The sequence below is a fragment of the Sceloporus occidentalis genome, unplaced genomic scaffold, assembly GCF_023333645.1.
Source record: "Sceloporus occidentalis isolate IW3139 unplaced genomic scaffold, rSceOcc1.0.p SCAF_126, whole genome shotgun sequence".
Taxonomy (NCBI): Eukaryota; Metazoa; Chordata; class Lepidosauria; order Squamata; family Phrynosomatidae; genus Sceloporus; species Sceloporus occidentalis.
In genome coordinates, this window is record NW_028317106.1 from 1,044,597 (window position 1) to 1,062,942 (window position 18,346).

The following is an 18,346-nucleotide window of genomic DNA, read 5'->3' on the forward strand; positions in this document are numbered from 1 at the left end:
AAGCACACCTTTCCTTTCTTTTTTTCTGGCCCTTGTGGATTATGTACATGGCTACCATAGCTGGAATGGAGGTAGTCCAACAATATGCGTCTCCATAGTCTTAAGGCAACCCTGCTGGTATACACTTATAAAGAGCTTTGAACTATAGAGTTATCCAGAATCTTTACATTCTCCCTCGCAGACAATGCTTAATGTTATGTACAGTATTTTAGGTTTCGCTGTTTGTGAAGGTTCATCACCACTGTTCTAGATGCAGATCCATGGCTGAGTTTAAGTTGAGATCTGTGTCATCTAGGAAATCAGTGTTGAAGATACTGGGGCCAGTGGTGCTGAGGGCCCCTAAGCCTGTAGCAGAGCTGGGCGGTGTCAAATCAAGCCACTCCATGGTTTCCCAGGGAGATTCGGTGAAGCTTAAATGATGGAGGACGGTGCTTTCTGCAGATGATCGAGACATCTGAGTCTCCATTGGAGAAAGAGATGTGTCTAAGATTTCTCTAGAGGGAAGAATCTCCTCAGAAGCTTTTCCTGGAAATCCATCAATTACACCATCAAACGGAGACTCTCCATTGCCAAGCTTTAGAAGACGCATGTCAGTGGATCTTCCAACTGGGCTGTGGGAATTTAGTAAGACTTCAAGGTGACTGTCATTGTTTGAACAGTTGTCATATAGAAGGTGATCATTGGGTGGCTTGGCATTTGAGTTTCCAGTTGGCACACTCAGTTGGTGGAGTTTCTGCTGCCCACATGGTCGTTCTTCCTTGGCATTAGCTGGCATTTCTAAGGAAACATAAAGTGAAAACATTCTATTGGGAATTTGTAGAGAACCAGTTTCAAATCTGAAGGCAGCGTTACATAAGGGTGTATATGACGTCAAACTTTGAAGAAATATTTACATTGAAAGATACTGGCTTTTTTTTGTTTGTCAAAGTGTTTTTGTGAGCTTACCTCCACTCTCAATGAGGACATCAAGGAGTTCATCCATTTGCTGACTTCTCGTTATTTGCTACAAAAAAAAATGTATAATTTTAAGAAGCTGCTACCTATTAGGAAGGACACATCCAGTTTCAGATTTTTCAATGGACTTCCATTTCTGATGGAGATCAGGACTAGCCAAAAACCATTAATTAATTTATTTTTCCTCTCTCTGATTCATAATAATTTATTATTTAGGCAGTTCAGGATCTCTAAAGTCTTAAACTGTCATTGGATCCCATGGTGACAGTTATAAGGCAGCTGGACCAATTTGTCTATAACTTCCAGAAAAAAGTGCACAGTAGTTGGCTGGATTTAGTTAGGGTGAATGCATTAGTCTTAGTACATGTTACTGTGCATGTCTCTGTTCTTATCTAGAAGAAGACACTGCTACAGAATTCCAAGGTTTACGGTTACTTTAAGAGAACACGCAATCACAGGAAATAGGTTGAGTCCTACACTTGATGAGAGATGTATTCTTTTATTTATTTTTTTTACCTGTCTGACTGCATCCTCATAGGAGGGTGGCTGCTTTGCCCTAGGAAAATTCGGGCATGGAATTGAAAGCTTTTGGCCTGTCTGGGGAGTTTGCTGCAAAACAGTCATCTGTACGGAAATAACAAGTAGATATATGTGTATTAATTATGTGCTTTAAAATAGCTCCCCCTTTGTGCCAAAGTAAATTCTATCTATTTAGTTATATTTAAATGAAAAGCATTTAAGGTGTAGTGACTTAGTGTACATTTGTACCAAGATTTGAACTTACATAGCACTCACCCTGAAAGCCATTTTAAAGTTTAGAATTCATATTTTAAATGACTGAATTTGTAAGTTAAAGGTCCAAATGTATTCACCATGGTGATATCCAATGAGTTTCCAAGTCTTACTAAACTGCCTTCTTCAGTGTGGGGCACTTTACAGATTATTTTGTTTATAAAAAATGTAGATCCGAAAATGAGGTTAATGGGTAATTTACCCTTCATCTCAGCATGGGGCCCAGAAGTTTTCTTACCTTCCGTTGCATGACTGGGCTCTTGGGTGGGATGCCATCTTTATTGCTATGCTTGGTTTCTGGTTGATCAATGAAGGACGAGTGGAAGCTGTTCTGGTTTGTGGAAAAGCATGCTGTGTTCCCAATGTTCTGCAAAATACATTTAGACAAATTAATTTTGATAATGGATTTATCAAGGTAAGTGCCAAAAAGGGTGATTGTGGGTACATATTGCATTTCTGTTTGCACTTACAGACGTATAACCCAAATACAATAGTAATTGAACTGTTTCCTAATGTAAGGGTAAGAGCTACGGGAGTACCAAATTTGCAGTTAATCGTGGGGAAGTTTGTTTTAAAATATGTAGCAGAACCTTTGAGTACATTTTTAAACAGTAGGGCAAGTCTAGTGAATGAAAACGACTGGTTCTTCTTACCGGTGCAGTACATATTTGGTTGTTTCCATGTGGAGAGACACTGCGACCATCTCGTTGTGTGCCTGGAGACACAGACTGCAAGTAGTGGTTGTTGGGAGATGGAGGCAGACTGATGTGCTGTGGACTGTTTGTAGATCCAAGAGGTGAATGCTGAGGAGAACACTGTGGACTCAGAAATGTGGAAGACATTATATGATTTTGGCCCGGGGCCTCCATGCATTGGTTGTTCACCATGCAGGACGTTGGCTGCACCCCACAGGGACTCAGTTTCTCTGTTTGGCTGTTTGGCTGTACTTTCAAGGCCATCTGTTTTGATGCAAATGGACAGCTTGATGCATTCTCTTGTTTGATGGACACCCCAAAAAAATGGTGAGATGGCAGTTGCTTATCTTGTGGTCCACAGCTTCCTTTCCTCTTTTGTAGCTGCAGCCTTAACTCCTCCACCTGTCTTTGCTCTTGCTGAAGTTTCCATGTCAGCTCGTTGATGACTTTCTGTTTCTCTACTAACATTTTGTCCTTTTCTGCATCAATTCCTTCCAGTTCTGCTTGGTAGCTACCACTGTTGATGCTACTCATTAGGCTCTCCTCAGCACTAAGGTGAATAGGGGAAGGGTGTAGGCCGAACTGAGGAGAAGACATTGGTCCATCGCTGAAGGTATCTGGCAGAGATCCATTAACAGAGAGGTCTGACGATGCTGGCGATATTGGTGGAGTGGAGCTGGTGCTACCAAACTGATAGAAGCCATTGGATAACACGCCAGCTGAAGCATGATTTTGGTAGTTCGAAAGTGCATTATTTGGTGTAACTGGGAAGGTAACTGTTGTTATATCCCCAAATGTCGGTACTGCATTGCCGCTACAGTCTTGGAAAGGCCTCAGCCTCTCCATGAGAGAAGTTTTTGTACCAGACACTGGGAGTCCTCGTATTCGCAGCTGTTGCCTCAATTCTGAAACCTGAAAATGTACAACAAAGAAATTATGTCAAATATCTGCACCCTAAGGATGACTTTTCTGAATTTTGTTTAAAATTCAAGATTATTGCATTATATTTATGGAATCCTCAATGATATATATATTATGGAGAAGTCTTGGGACTTGACAATGAAAAAAACAAGTGCTTACATTGTAACTTGAGTACTTCAAGAGTTTGAAATCTTGTAAGGATGACAATAATCATATAATCATAATTACTGACTTACTTTTAGGTCATCAAGATTAGAAGGCAGTAGTCCTGGCTTCATGGAGGATAAACCAGGTTGGCCTGGAAATGATGTCTTTACGGGAGACAGGGACGGACTAGTGATATTGGTTTGGCTGGAATTCCGTGCCATTTGTTCATTTGGCTGCCTGTAGACATACATTGAATCATTAATCAGACAAATGTTTTTTTACAATCACATTTGGAGGAATATGAAATGTTATCAAAGTGTGAGACTTAGTTACAGTCTAGCAACAACTAAAATACGTATGTTGTACAACTCTGGACAATTGTTTTGCATTCATTGGATCTGACGTACAGGCTTCCCTAAAGCATTTTAAATTCTCAAAGAAGAAAATCAATACATCAATGTTTGAAATGCCATTAGAAGTATATTTTTCATTCAAGGGTCCGTATCTGAGCCTATTGATGTCCACACTGGGATGTGGCTCTCCAGAATGGATTTATGTGAGGTGGGACAGGTGAGCGGACAGGGACAGTCGGCGGGTAACTCACTTGAGCTGCGAGGGGTGCATCCCTGGGTAGTTGAGGTGCTGGTGTTGCTGCTGCTGGCTAAGAATCTGCAGCTGCAGGAAGAGCTGCTGTTGCTGCAGGAGCCTGGCATAGGCTGAGTCCATGGGCGGGGGAGACTTCTCTGCTTTTTGGTCGGGAGGAATGTACTGGTGATATTTCAGCTTCTTCACCTTGGGCTTGATATCTTTGGGTTTCTTGTGCCTGTTCTTAGAATCCGAGGATGATTTGGACTGAAAAGAAAAGATAATGGTGTGGTTACTTAAACAATTCCTGCACTGGTTTAGACGTTTCTGCCCACATTCCCTATTTTCTGTTTGTTTTGGGATACAGCAAACAAAAACATATACCCCGGACCTTTCCTGGGATAAGTTAAAATGAATAGCAACCATGATACTAGGATGTGATTTCAATCAGGAAGTTGAAGAATATTCATGTTTCATCATATCAATGAGTTATAGCTTTTACAGCAAAGAGTAACAAGCCCAGCATAGAAACTTTTCTTCTGACCTCTTGGCATCTTCTGGCTTTCCTACTAAATTCCCATGATGGTAGTCCACTAAAAGATCATGGGGGTTGCACTTATTTGATGAAGACTGGGGATTGTAGGAGCTATATTATATCAACATAAGCTGGCAGAAAATAATAGTAGCTAGATTTCTTAAGCAGCTGGAGAAAAGCCGTTGGCTTCTCCTGATGTTTGACGTCTTTCCATCTCTGCCCCCATCTACGTTCTCTGATTGTATAGCAGATACTTCTAACTTAATACTTAGGCTTGTGCCACAGAGTCTGCCAGAAACACATTTAAGTCGCTGTGTGACCTTTTGGATTAAATTTATACAACCGTATACCTTTACTGCTGCTGCTGTGACCGGCATTGTTGGGGACAACTGACTTTCTGCATGCAGGGGACAGGGGTGACCAGCAACTGAGCCTGTATCGGGCACTTCCTTTTCTTTTTCGGGGGTCTAGGAGCAGAGAAGAGAGCCCTTTGTTGAAATTACATACAGACGTCCGAACTAAAAGCTAAGAGATCCTTTTACCGAAGCACCAGCATTCGCTGCAAAGTTTTTGAAATGTCTGGAAAGTTGTGTATTTTAGAAGACTAATGTTTTATCTTAGGTTATACTGTTATTGTAATTTAAGGCAGCTGGGAATACAAAAGGATTTTGAATTATTGAAAAACAACAACATGTGTCACAGTTTTCAGTGTCTAAGCTCAAAAAATACCGCTGGGTGAAAATCCCTCCAGCTAGTGATCTTTGTCTGGGTTTTTTAAAAAAAAAAGTAGATTTGTCTTAAATGGCATTTACACAAACCCAGTGCCAAGATAAACCAATGGGGCTGATTTACTGTTTCTTGAAGAGGGTAATCCAAGGGACCCCAGTACTGCACCAACTGGACAAAAAGACAAAAATCAACATCTGGTTTTTACACAATTGTGTAATATTAATTCAAACTTAACTTGTAACTTATAAAACCACGCTATTCTATAAGTTTCTCCTCTGTCCATAAAAAAAGAAAAACACAGTGAATTCCAATTAGTTATGCATACATGGATGTACGAACAGAGTTGTCATCAAACATCTGATTTTCATGTGAAATAGTTCTCGGGATCATACGGGTACTCTGTTCTGTATGACGTTACATTTTCCTAGGACACGAAGCATCAACCTGTTCTTGCCTTACAGTTAGTTTTAAGTAATAACCCAATTACAAATGTATTTTCCAGTGGCTGTTATTCACAATGCAGAAGCTTTTCAAATTGGAAACAGACATGACAGAGAGGACTGTGGTTTAATCTGTCTGCTGTCTGGTAAATGACAGCGTCCATAAGATACGGGTTTTACACAGTCTGATGATCTGTGAACGTGTGCTTGGCAGACAGTACTCATCTAACCTCCAAGATACATTTTAGAAAATATATGCTACCTGCAGCTATTGAGAATTATACCTCTCAATGGAAATGGGGACAGTTGATACCGCTGGACAGTAATCGCGTATAGTGCTGTAATCCAAAATATTTGCTACTCATTATTCATCTTAGATGAACGAATGATCAGAAGTGGGGAACTTATACTGGCCAACAATAAGCGGGAGCAGACCATTGCTCACATAACAAAGTACTAATAAACTGCAACTTGTTTTTACCTTACGGGCAAAGTAGTGGATGCATGAAAATCATGCCCAAGGGAAGACATCGAAATTATTACTAGACCACAAACTGAAACAATGGATTAAAGTGGTTTCACAGCACATTATAAGACCACTGACTGGTTGGCCAAGAGTTACTGCGCTCTAATTCGTGTTAATGTGAAAAGAAGCATACATTTTGTTTGTTGCGTGTTAGGGATATGCAACCAAAAGGCTATTTAGGTCATAATGTGATTTTTCACCCAAAAGTCTTAACCACTAGATTTTAAGCGTGATGCCCACACTCCTGCCGACAAGCCTCTGAGACCAATTGTGTTTTATGAGCTCAATGCAATTAGACATACCAGGCAGACAATACTTTGGCCGCTTGCCCTAAGTGCTTGGAAAATCAGGGTACACAATGCCAAGTACACTGTGTAACAAAGACACAGGAATGAAGAGTAAACAGACTGGCCAACAATCTGTCACCCTGGGGTTAACAATAGTTCTGGTTATTCTGTATAGAACACTGTAGAGTCTCATAATGTATTGTTATAATTCAGATAGTTTAGAAACCCTGGTTTACTTCAATTCAATTCATTTTCCAGATATCTAAACAAAATGCTGTCCCAGAACAGAGGCTTCTCCATACAGAGCTTTGATTTATAAAAGAGCGCGGTGTGTAATCCTTATAACATCGGTTTTAGAGCTATCCATCTAAGTGGACTAAAAAAGTTTATACGCGTCGGACTGGTGAAATACTAATGCATTTTCTTGACATACAGTAGCAGCTAACTGAATAGGGTATAATTTGTAAAATTATCCACCTGTAGACTATATACCTCTATAATTCTTAAAACATAACTTCTGAGTGTGTGAGAAAAATACTGTACATCTGACTTATTACCCAAATGTCTATAACAAAATTTTCTTCTATCTCCTCTAATATATGCTCAGCAGCCCTTCGAAAGGGAACTTAGACCTCTTTTCCGTAGTTTAAATACCATAGCTGTTGATGTATCGCGACTTAGTAAAAAAAAACCAAAAAAACATATATTGAAATTACCATAAGATATTTGCATTTTAAATCTGAACCCTAATATGTGTTGCATAACTCAGGAGACCTCTCACCTGTGTCGAACCTGACTGAGGAGTGCTTATTGTATCCAGATTTTTAATCTCTTTTGGAGAAGAGGACAGATGACCCTGTTGGTCCTCACTCTGCTCCTGTTCAGGAGATAGGCCGTCACTGCTGCTATCTTCCTCAAAGGCAAAGGCATCCACCGGCTTGGGAAAATTATTCTGATTTCCTTCACAAATTAGAAATGTCAGGGTCAGCATAACAAGTCACAACACCTCTCAATTAACTTAACAATATATGAATTTGCAGAAATAGACCAAGAAACTATATTTAGGTTTTGGTGGACTACACTGGAATTTTTTTTATTGTTTAAAAACAAATAAAAAGGCAAATAAAACTGACACATTTAGAAGTATTTTTGGAGCAGGTTGCCTAACATTTACACAAAAACACTTTGGGTGCTAATAGACGCTCTTCTGTGGGGGGGGGGGTCTACGAGTAAAGTCATAGTCCCAACAAGTCTGCTCCGATTCCGTGGTCAAAGTCGCTACATGTGTTTTCTTTCAATGTACAGGATCAGACTCAATCCAACGCGTGATTTCCGCCTGTGACACATAATCAGGATTTGTTCCAAACTGGGAATGATCTGACAGTAGCCCTTGAGTGCTGGGTGGCACTGATTAGTCACAGCATACTAGATCTTAAAGGAACAAAGATAACAGCTACTATTGGGATCTGGCAAGTATCAGCCTAACCCATGGGTTGATAAGGCACGAGAACCAGGATTACTAATGTAAAAGCAGGTGCTAGAGTTCATGTTAAAGCCATGTAGCAAGTATCAAGGACCCTTTCCCCAGAGGACCCTGGTTAGATGTTTAATAGCGTAAACTCAAGTGATTAGTCCCCTTATCACTGTCAGTGGCTCCATCCCCAGCTTGTGTCCTATCACCAACATGAAGACAAGCATTAAGCGTTTTGCATTGCAACAAGGCATGATCCACAACATACAACATGATTTAACTCCCCCAATCAGGTCAGTGCTATTCATAAGCTTGACCTTCAAACTAATAAGTCTATATAATGTTCCTAAAATATTTTAAGCACAATAACCAGTGAAGAGAATACATTTTACACATTTATTACATTAACATTTCCACCTTTGTTTTATGGATATTCGGATGAATTGCCTTGTTAAAGTTTCATTTGAGAATCACAAGTTGCGATATCATTTTGGGCAATTTACTTCTTTACAGTTAGGATAATCGGGGTTTGGGGCTCTTTGGGAAGAGTTTGCATAAATAACCCCAGAGGTTCAATTGATCACCCAGTGTCACAGTAGCACATGATGCCTTGTCCTCGTATTTTACAACAGGTAGTAACTTGACAACATTTGTACGTTTCAGGAGCGTGTCCCAGCGTCTCTTATTGATTTCAAACTGGCTTTGGATGTATATAGGATGAGTAACACATATGCATGTAATTTCTCAGCATTTGTTCTGAACTTCACCTGCTGATATATGCTAGCCTAGAGCCTGGTGTGCATCACATTATGGGGTCTTAGCCCACCATGGCAGACTGGAGCCTCATCCCTGCAGAGCAGGCTGTGATGGAGAGCGCTTAGTGCTGACAGGCCGCTGGTAAATGGTCCTGTGAAATCAATGCTCAGCTATTTGCCAGCTTGGAGCGCAGACAAAGCTGCCTAGCGTTTGGAAATTATTTGAAATCTGGAACTTTTCCCTTCACTCCAGAGATTACGTAAATACCTTGACTGCACTTTGCAATGTTTAAACATTTTATCTCCAGAGGTTAAAGCCAGATAATTCCTGGTTTATAGGGTTAGACCAGCGAATGTTTAATACCACTGGGACAGATTTAAACAGTTATTTGGAAAGGTATGTAGGAAGTGGTCCAAACGTCTTGATCGCCGGACAGATAATTACGACCAAATCCATAGCACAGCGCTAAATCGTCATGCCACCGTAGTAATAACATTCAATCAGAATTTTCTGAGGTACTGGAAATGGGAACTAATCAAACTCCTGACCATCCCGCAGAATTTGGAGAAACAAGATTAAAAATGTAATGAGGCATTTAACGTGAATCGATATACGAATACATAATCAAGTGTGATTCTTTTCTTTCACTGTGAAGTCACTCGCAGTAAATCTTACATGAAATGATGATCTAAATAAGGTGGATTGAATACATCCAGTCTACGGAAGAAAATCGAGAAGCAGGAAAGGGTTTATACCTTTTATGGCCTCTTTCACAGTGGACTCTAGAGGAATAATGTTTTTTTCCACCAGTTCTAAGGGCCCTGGTCTGAGTGAAATTCTTTCATTCAGGTCGTCAGCCAAACGAGCCCTTTTTAATTTCATCTGGGCAGACTGAGCTGAGCCCTCTGCGGCTGAATCTGGAACAGAAAATTCAAGATAAGTCATTTCCTTCCAGCCTCTGTCAATCAGCTCACGAAGGTCCAGGGCTTATTGTGAGGATTCCAGAATAATTGTAGAATTAAAAAGATTTAAAATATCGCGGACATTTATAGAGTCCACAGCAAGTCTACAACCCGATCTGAAAGTACCAAATGACGTTGCGTTACGTGATGCTAAACGTGGGGCTACCTAGCCCCTGCGAACCACAATTTCATTGCTAGAACATGCGCAGGGGGTATCCAGACTTACCTTGCATAATATGCATATTAATGGGATCAGACTTCTCAGGCCTGCTCCTGATTTTGTGTTTTAAATAATCTTCCGTCTGGAAATAAAATGTATATACATTATTTGATCAGTGATAGCATGATACGGATATTACACTACATGTTATTTAGAGAACGGCAGCAGATTTTAGGGGAGAACGGAAATTTACAATTACAGACACTAACGTTAACACACATTAAGATGTACTGGTACAGAAGGGGAAGAGTGTCCTGATCTAGCATGCGGTTGAGAGGGAATGAGACCTAAGATGACAGGCATTGCAAAGTTTGCTTTGTGAAAACCATGAATGAAAGATGCTCAACCCCAAAAGGCAAGAGTACGCAGGACCGGAATTAAAGAGTTTGGAACAGACAAGTAATTTTTAGGGATTAGTAGTTTGCCTCAGACGACGACCTTCAATTTCTCTTTCATTGGGATCAGTGATACCTGGCTACATTAAATAAAAAAAGGAAATGAATGGTACACCCATGATACTCAAAACTAAATGAAGCTATTATGAATTCCAATAGCATTTGAGACTTCAAAAAAGACATTGGCCTCTAAAAGCCCCTCACCTCACTTAAAAACCTTGGATTGAATGGGCCGACTGTCACAGGCAATTTATGATAGTCCCGTGCAGGTTCAAATGACAATGTGTGAGTTTTGAGTTTCTGAAATGACCTCACATTTTATTGTCTGATTTGAAAACCAGGAGGCAAATATTATGATTAGAGCCGAATGAGTCATTGCATTTCCTGCCGACTTTCTTAAATCAGCTGTTTCTGAAAAGGCTTCTTTCTTTGCCTATAGTTTGTGCAGCGTAGCCCTGATGTTTAATGTATTCCGTTACGGTTCTTGTCTGCACTCCTATGAGACAGTTTGTTTCTGTGGACCTTGACTACAAAAACAGATTGATCTTAAAGTAATGTTGATTAGAAGAAGCAGCACATGATTTAATACCATTCTTCCAAGATAAATATACCTGTGCAAACAATATGCTCGCAATATAGGGTTTTATGCGCCACCTTCTGCCGAAAACATTCCCTGATTTCATTCAGATTTATTAAACTAGACCCATATTTCTAATGTTAACCATTGGGCATCGGGTGCTTCCTTCTCCAGGTCTCTCAGAGTTTTGATCTGGTACCTTTGGAGCGAGGGTTTACAGAGTGCATTTTGGGAGTGCTGATTTACCGGGCTAAAGACTCTTAAACTAAAATTCCTGGAGTTTTTTAGTTTGCAGGGATGCATACATGAATGAAACGTTAACGTCGTTACAAAGCTTGCATTAATTATAAACATGTAACATTAAGTAATGTACTAACTTCAACAGAAGATTTGTCTTAAAAAACAATTTATGTGCACAAAATCAATGCCTCATTTGTGTTTATAAAAGCAGAGTACCAGAGATTTTTTCATTCTAGCTTACGTCTTTCTGAAAACTTTTGGAAGGGATGTTAGTTAACAAAAAGAAGTCGCCACAGTATTTTCAGTGTCCAAAGGGAACGGGAGACGCACATCATTTGATTTATGTTGAAAAGTAAAGAGATATTAGGCTCTACCTTGGCTCGATCCAAGTTTTTCCTTTGCTCGTGGAATGCAGCTGGGCTCTTCAGGGCTGGAAGAGCAAATAATGCAGACGGTTAGTATAAACAGCTATATTTATATTTGTACATCTGCGCCGCTCATGGATGATCTTCACAAAAAATGTGATGGTTAAAGAAATGAGAATCTCACACAAAAGGGCATTATTAGAGTTTCCAGTTGGCTATATCAATTATATATATTATAATGCGTCTACAGAGCCAGTAGCAAATAACCACATAACTAGGAATTTCAGGAGTGAAGCACAGGCTGCCAAGCACCGCTTTAATAAACTTTACTTAACTTGACACATAACTTAATATTGGCGCATCTTCTGTACCTACATTGATAAATGCTCCTAGTTTACCTGTAATAGCCAGCATACACTCAGTGCTGTACAGTGGATGGACACAACGTGAAAATAGTTTATAGTGTTACAAGATTAGACATTGAGGCAAAAAAATCACCTGCTCCAAAGAGCTTACAGTCTTAAAGGTTACAAAATGTCAGTGGTGGTCCAGCCACTCTTGCTTATATAATTGCCACATACGCACGCAATGATAGATCCTTATTTCCAGGACTGTATCCTGATTTATGACGCAGGATTACCGATTTTTATATATTTGATGTACCATAATTTTCACCTGTATGGATTGTGTTTCTAGAGAATCCTAATATCCATTGATTCCATTAACCCCATTTTAACTGCAGTGTGATCTCTGGCACTAAAAAGTTTATCCCAATTAGCCATTTTTCTCATTGATTTATGTCTCTACACAAGACGATTAGTCTCAATTCTTTATTTGTATCCTGGTATTGTTACATTCATTACTATACTCCATAATTCCTTCTGTAAAACACCATGTCACGCACATGCATTGTGCTCCTTCGGTGAAGCAGTAATGTCTCATTGGCCGCACATGACATAGAAATTTGTACCACTTGCCTTCTACATGCTTACTCTCCATTTACTTCTACATTTATTACTATAATGTAGAAGACAAAGATGGCAGAACCAAACATCACTGTTCACACATGCAACAAGCTATGTCTTTGCACATTAAGTTCCAACAATGACCACAACGCCTTTTAACACAATAAATAGTGGGCTGATTGAATTACTTCAACATTGAAACAAATCACTGAAGCAAATCAACCACATACAAAATTCATCTGCATCCCGAAATGGAACAGACTGTTTTTATATGGCGTTGTCCGCTAACCAGCTATTCCCTTATTTGATTAGAGAAGGCTGCTTAATGTGGAGTAATGAAACTGTAGCATACAGAACTTTCACGGCTGATAAAAACAGCTCGAACTTGGCAGGAGTTAGAAAATCACGGAAAGTCCATCCGATAAAAGGAAGGTTCGTATTTTAAGGGCAAAACATAGTCTTGAGTTTCAGTTACCCGTTAAATAAAATTAACAAAAAATTTCTACATCTTCAAAAAAGGAATAGATGTTCAGGATGTGTGTTGTCTCTCTTAGCATCGTTGCCCTTTCCCACCAAGACTACATTACAGAAGTTGTGTGAAAGGGTTTGCTTTCACGATATTTATGTAGGTCCACAGATGAATATGTTACAATCCTCTCGAACTGATTAATAGGTGATAAATTAAGCATGATCAAAGTCCAAACTGTGTTATTTCTCCATGAATTACTGAATAAAGATGCCACTTTTTAATCTATTTGTGTGAGGTTATAGAATATGTTCTTGTCGACTCATTAATCTCTGGACATAAGATTTGAATTGGTTAAGTGTGGGAATGAAGGTGTGAAACATCGTCACTCTGGCCAATCTCTGGATGTTAGATTCTAATCAGTACGTTGTGAGTGTGGAACAATTCAGATGCCGTATTCTGTATTATTGGAATTCCTGCTCTCATTCTCTCACTGCTTCCGGTCTTAGTATCGATGTAATGATTCCCGTTAGGTAGGAGATCTGCCTTTTCTATAAATCAGAATTTTTAAATATACTCACGAGGCATGATACCTTGGTCCACCAGATGCTCTCGGTTCCTTCTCTGCTGAAGCCGTAACTGTAAAACTATTAGAAGAAAATTGTCAGGTGTCAGAGCTTCCCCATATCCTTAATTAGAGAAATCTACTTCCAGTGGTAGCCGGTCTACTACTGCTCCAAAGAGGAACATGCACTTCCTTGTACAAGTCTTGCTCATCCACCGGGAATTAGAAATCAGTTTTCTGGGGGTAAATTGGTGTTAATTGTGTAGTAGAACTTCATGCAAAAAAATGTTATCGCCAAGCTGGAGCTCTTGGATGTTATGAGCTCCAGGGTTATAGATGAATTCACACGTCAAAAAGTAGTTTCACGGCACACGCGCACGAGGATTACATTGTTTTAGTAACACCTCAAATCTTAATTACAGTTGCTTGAACAGCAACCTTTTGTCTAGTAGCCCTGTAAATAATCTAAATTTCATGGGCCATGAGACATGGCTCAAAAGCCACGCGACAGGTATGGCCAAGTATCACTTTTGTGGTTTTAGACCTGTTTGTTTCCGTTCCTCTGCTTGCTGAAAAAGTACTTTATATCTAACGAGCTCCATATGGACAGAAAGTGGTGACAGTTGAAGGAACGCTGTGCTGGATACAGAAGAAAATGGGCTTTGTAAATTGTTTTAACAGTTGCTGAAATCACATAGTGCCGCAGTTTTTACAAAGACATTTACGTCTTAGAGAACTTTTCCTTTCAACAAGTCAGTAGAGATCTAATTCTGATTTTATGGCACTTAAATCGTTCATCACCTGACGTTGCCCGAGGATGTTGCCAGTACATCGAGGCATTTACAAAATGCTTTTTTTTTTTTAAAGTAAGTTAACATCAAGAGATAGAGGTCCTAGAATTAATTTAATCACTTCTACATCCCTTCCAAAAAAAATAGGGGAAATACAGAAATGTAACCTTCTGACACCCGCAGAACTGATATTATCCTAGGTTAGTCCTGTGTCAGCACTGCCTCGCATTAATGGGGATGATTCACGCCAAGAGTGAACCTACTATAGGCCATTTTAGATGAGAGAACAGTGGGATCCCCAATTGCCTTTTGGCCAAACTTATCTCTTCCCCATATGCTGATTAAAAATGATTTACAACTTCATATCTGCCGAGTGTTATATGGGAACACACCTGGTAACTGGCTGCTGTCGATAGAAGAGTCTAGTTACTAAGTGGTAATATGTAGTTAGATGAAGAATTTTGAATCACTGCAAAAGTATGCATTACAAGGGCCAGCTCAGGTTTTTTTGGAGGCTTATGTGCCCCGGTTGGATCTACATAAAACAATAGGTAACGTAGAAAGGTTTTGTAGATAAGGACAGGCCACTTGACACAGTCAAGTGTAAAGTGGATGAATTAATGGGAGTAGAGCAAGACTGTCCCAAACCTATAAGAACAGCTGAGAAAAATGCATTAACAGCACCGCTAAATCAATCTTGGTCTCCAAATTAATTTTCCCTGCCCTCTCCAAATTTATTAGGAATTATATAAGACTGTGAACGTGACAGAGCATAGTTATTAGTTTATTGAATCCTATGTTTGTTCCACAGCCGCGTCCCATCAATTACAGAAAAGCTTATGGTCTGAAACAGCTACTCGACAATAAATTCTATAAACCACAGGCTGCGTGCCTGAAATTAGTATTCCTCGAGTTACAAGCTATGTGTGAGTGCATTTCAAGTTATAATCTAGAATGTTGAAATCAAAATGTACAATATTCCCAAACGTGACAAATGTCCTACAAAGAAGACATTCGCCAAAAAAGAGGGCCATCATCTTGTAACAGTAATCAGTGAATATACTCTCTCTCTCTCTCTCTCTCTCTCTCTCTCTCTCTCTCTCTCTCTCTCTCTCTCTCTCATATATATATATATATATATATATATCTATATATCTATATCTATATCTATATCATATTTCTGTATAATGAGGGTATCATCGTGATTCTAGAGGGTCGTTGGCTAAACTGTGAGCTGTAGGTGCCTAAACATTGCATTATCAGGTGCATACCTGCTGGGTTTCTTCTGCAAGATGAGCTTCGTTATTAGCGTGACTGTCCAGCAGGTGGTGTAGAGGCGCAAGTACTTTCTGGGTCGGCGTACAAATGCACATGTGAATAACATGTGCTAATGGCATGCAAAGTGTATCGCACATATGATGTGCAAAATACTCACAATGAAAATGTAGGTTGGAAGGGAATTAAATAGAATGTTCTGCTGATGGCGATTTATACGTAACCCCTGCGCATTTCGCATGTGTCATACTTCCCTGTACTCACCTCTTCACAAATGTTTCACAAATCCTCTTCCACCTATCCACTACATGTACTGGAAAAACATTTTTCCTTACTCTTCCTTAGAAGCTCTCGTATTCCCAACATGATGGTATTCTAATTATAACATTTCCCATAGCTCGTTAAATATCTTTATTCAATGGACTGCTGATAAAAATAAACCAAAAACTCATATCATACAAATAAACGCAGATCATAGCCATAAAAAAGAATAAAGCATCTCCAGGGAAGATGTGTTCTCTTTGCAAAGTGGTAACCGTTTGTCCATTTCGGAAAATATGCGATGACCTCTGAGATTATCAGCAATCATTGTGTGCCAGCGATGCGGTCATCATGACAGCCTTAGCATGTTAAATTATACCGCACTGTGTTTATATTCCTTCCTTACAAGATAACATTTATTTATTGCAATGTATCAAATATAATCACTCAGACTTTGATATAATGTTGTAAACAGACTTCCCTGTAACAATTGTCAGAGCGACCTGAGAATATTTCACATTTCGATGGTATGTCATATTATAGGGGCTGACCATGCCGTCAGATACAGAGAATCCAAACAGCTCGGCCAAGTCTCTTGTCTTTTTCTTACAGACGCAAATTCTCAATTCTATTTCAGCACCGCTTTTAATACAGTAATCCAATTTGTATTTTGCCTCTGGGGGGAGGGTATAAGGTGGCTGAGTGGCTCCTTTAAATATATATATATATATGATATTCTCTTTGCAAATGAATGGGGGCTTCTGCGGAATCACCCCATATGCATTTGCCTGTTTCCCCACCGTTCCCCTGCTATTTTCTGATCAGGAGGGCGTTCTGCGGGGCTGTCTAATGAGACCCATTTTGTGGGTGCGTAAACTTCAGTGGGAGCCGTCCACCTATGCATTATGAAGAAAGTCCTCAAACAATAACTTTAGTATACATTCTCCTTTGACAAGGCAATCTGGGGCATTAAGCTTTCTCTTTAAGGGTCCACCACCATTGAACTAGTTTAGTATTCAGCAGCTTCTGAAAAGAATGTCCTTGTTCTTCTACCAAAATTATCCAAAAACTCTGGTTTCTTTTTTGAGCTCCTTGAAACCAATTTTCCTAAAGCACTATCCTGTAATTGGAAAGCTGCTTAATTTAGCCATGCATAAAGCAGGAATGTTTCTTATATCTTTAGTTCTGTCAAACTATGGGAAAGTTTACACATACCTATGTACTTCTATAGCAAGTGAGGGTATCTTACAGGACCCAGGTGTATTCGAACTCCCTTTAATAGATAAAGATGACGATGCATACATTTTGGTGAAAGTTTATGCAGTGAGAGTTCTGATGTTTAATTTTAGACATAAAAAATATTCTGACACCCTAAAGTAAATAACAAATAATGTATTTTGTTCCAGAGCTAATTAAGAAATTAAATCCACGCTTACATCTGTTATGTATTCTGCAATTGAGCCATGGGGGATTTAACAAAAGTGAATGGGAGCTGTCGATTGAGTATAGTAACCCTCTCAGTTTTTACTGTCCCAGGGTTGTCCAACGCAGAGGTCAAGGGCCACTTTCCTGACATTGTTAGGGCCCCTTAATTGGTAGGCTTCTGTATGTATGTACCTTCATACAGTGATCAGACATCTCTTTAACGCATTGCATATTTGTGAAGAAGACAAAAAAATCTTTGAGATGAACAGAAAAAGGCATAAAAATGTAGGTGTCAGCAGTAACATTTGAGTATTTTGGGAATACACAATAGAATGTAAACCCCTTGTCTATTAGACCAGCAACATGGGGCAAATGTGTTATCAAAAGTGTTTGGTGAAATGTCTTTAAATGTTTTAACATACAAGCAATTTCTGTAGGTCTTATTGATCTATTTACAGTTTGACATTGAGTCCACAGGCCTACAGATGAGGTGGATCTGAGCTCTGACAGTGTTGGTGCAGAAGCATCCTGTACTGAGCTTCTAAACGATATTTTAAGATAAAATAGTTAAACAGTGTTTTCCCTGTTGGGTTAGGTTGGCTCAGATGGCAGCTCGTTCTGTGAGTAACCTGTATTAACCACGGCGGAACGATACCCACACTGGGGAATCAGATTTTCTGTCCAAAAGGCTGTCATGGATCTGTCATCCTGGCATCTAGCGTTATATGTATATGGAATTATAAGTAAATATGTGTATCCTTTATTTCATGAAAGCGGATTCTCTGTACCTGGAACAAGTTTTCCAACCCTGTTGGGGTGCCTTTTAATTGACCGCATAACATGTGGTTAACTGGAAATATAAGGTCGGAAAAACAAAGGTTTCCATTTTATCAGCTAAAAACGATCAACTGCCCGGCAGATGCTTTGAAAAATGTAACTCAAACGCTGAGTCCTGGCGACTGTATGATGGGATGAAATTTCTAACATCTGTTCATAACTCG

At 39.5% G+C, this 18,346-nt stretch overlaps 1 protein-coding gene across 1 annotated transcript; it reads right to left on the minus strand.

Annotated features, from left to right (window-relative positions):
* Window positions 1–235: 235 nt before the first annotated feature.
* On the minus strand, window positions 236–14,425 carry LOC149281923 (myocardin-like). The gene is made up of 12 exons (XM_089498825.1): window positions 14,395–14,425; window positions 13,610–13,675; window positions 11,607–11,662; window positions 10,027–10,102; window positions 9,594–9,755; window positions 7,393–7,571; window positions 4,114–4,361; window positions 3,599–3,746; window positions 2,400–3,353; window positions 1,471–1,578; window positions 946–1,003; window positions 236–777 (listed from the first exon to the last, which is right to left on the minus strand). Exons 1-12 carry the CDS (start codon window positions 14,423–14,425, stop codon window positions 236–238), a joined length of 2,628 nt encoding a protein of 875 aa, XP_089354951.1.
* Window positions 14,426–18,346: the final 3,921 nt, after the last annotated feature.

Coding starts and splice junctions, on each gene's coding strand:
- LOC149281923 (XM_089498825.1), bottom strand. CDS start 14,425: ATGTACTGGCAACATCCTCGGGCAACGTCAG. Junction 11,663..13,609: donor GGACCAAGGTATCATGCCTC/GTGAGTATATTT, acceptor TTGCTCTTCCAG/CCCTGAAGAGCCCAGCTGCA. Junction 7,572..9,593: donor TGTGAAAGAGGCCATAAAAG/GTATAAACCCTT, acceptor TAATTTGTGAAG/GAAATCAGAATAATTTTCCC.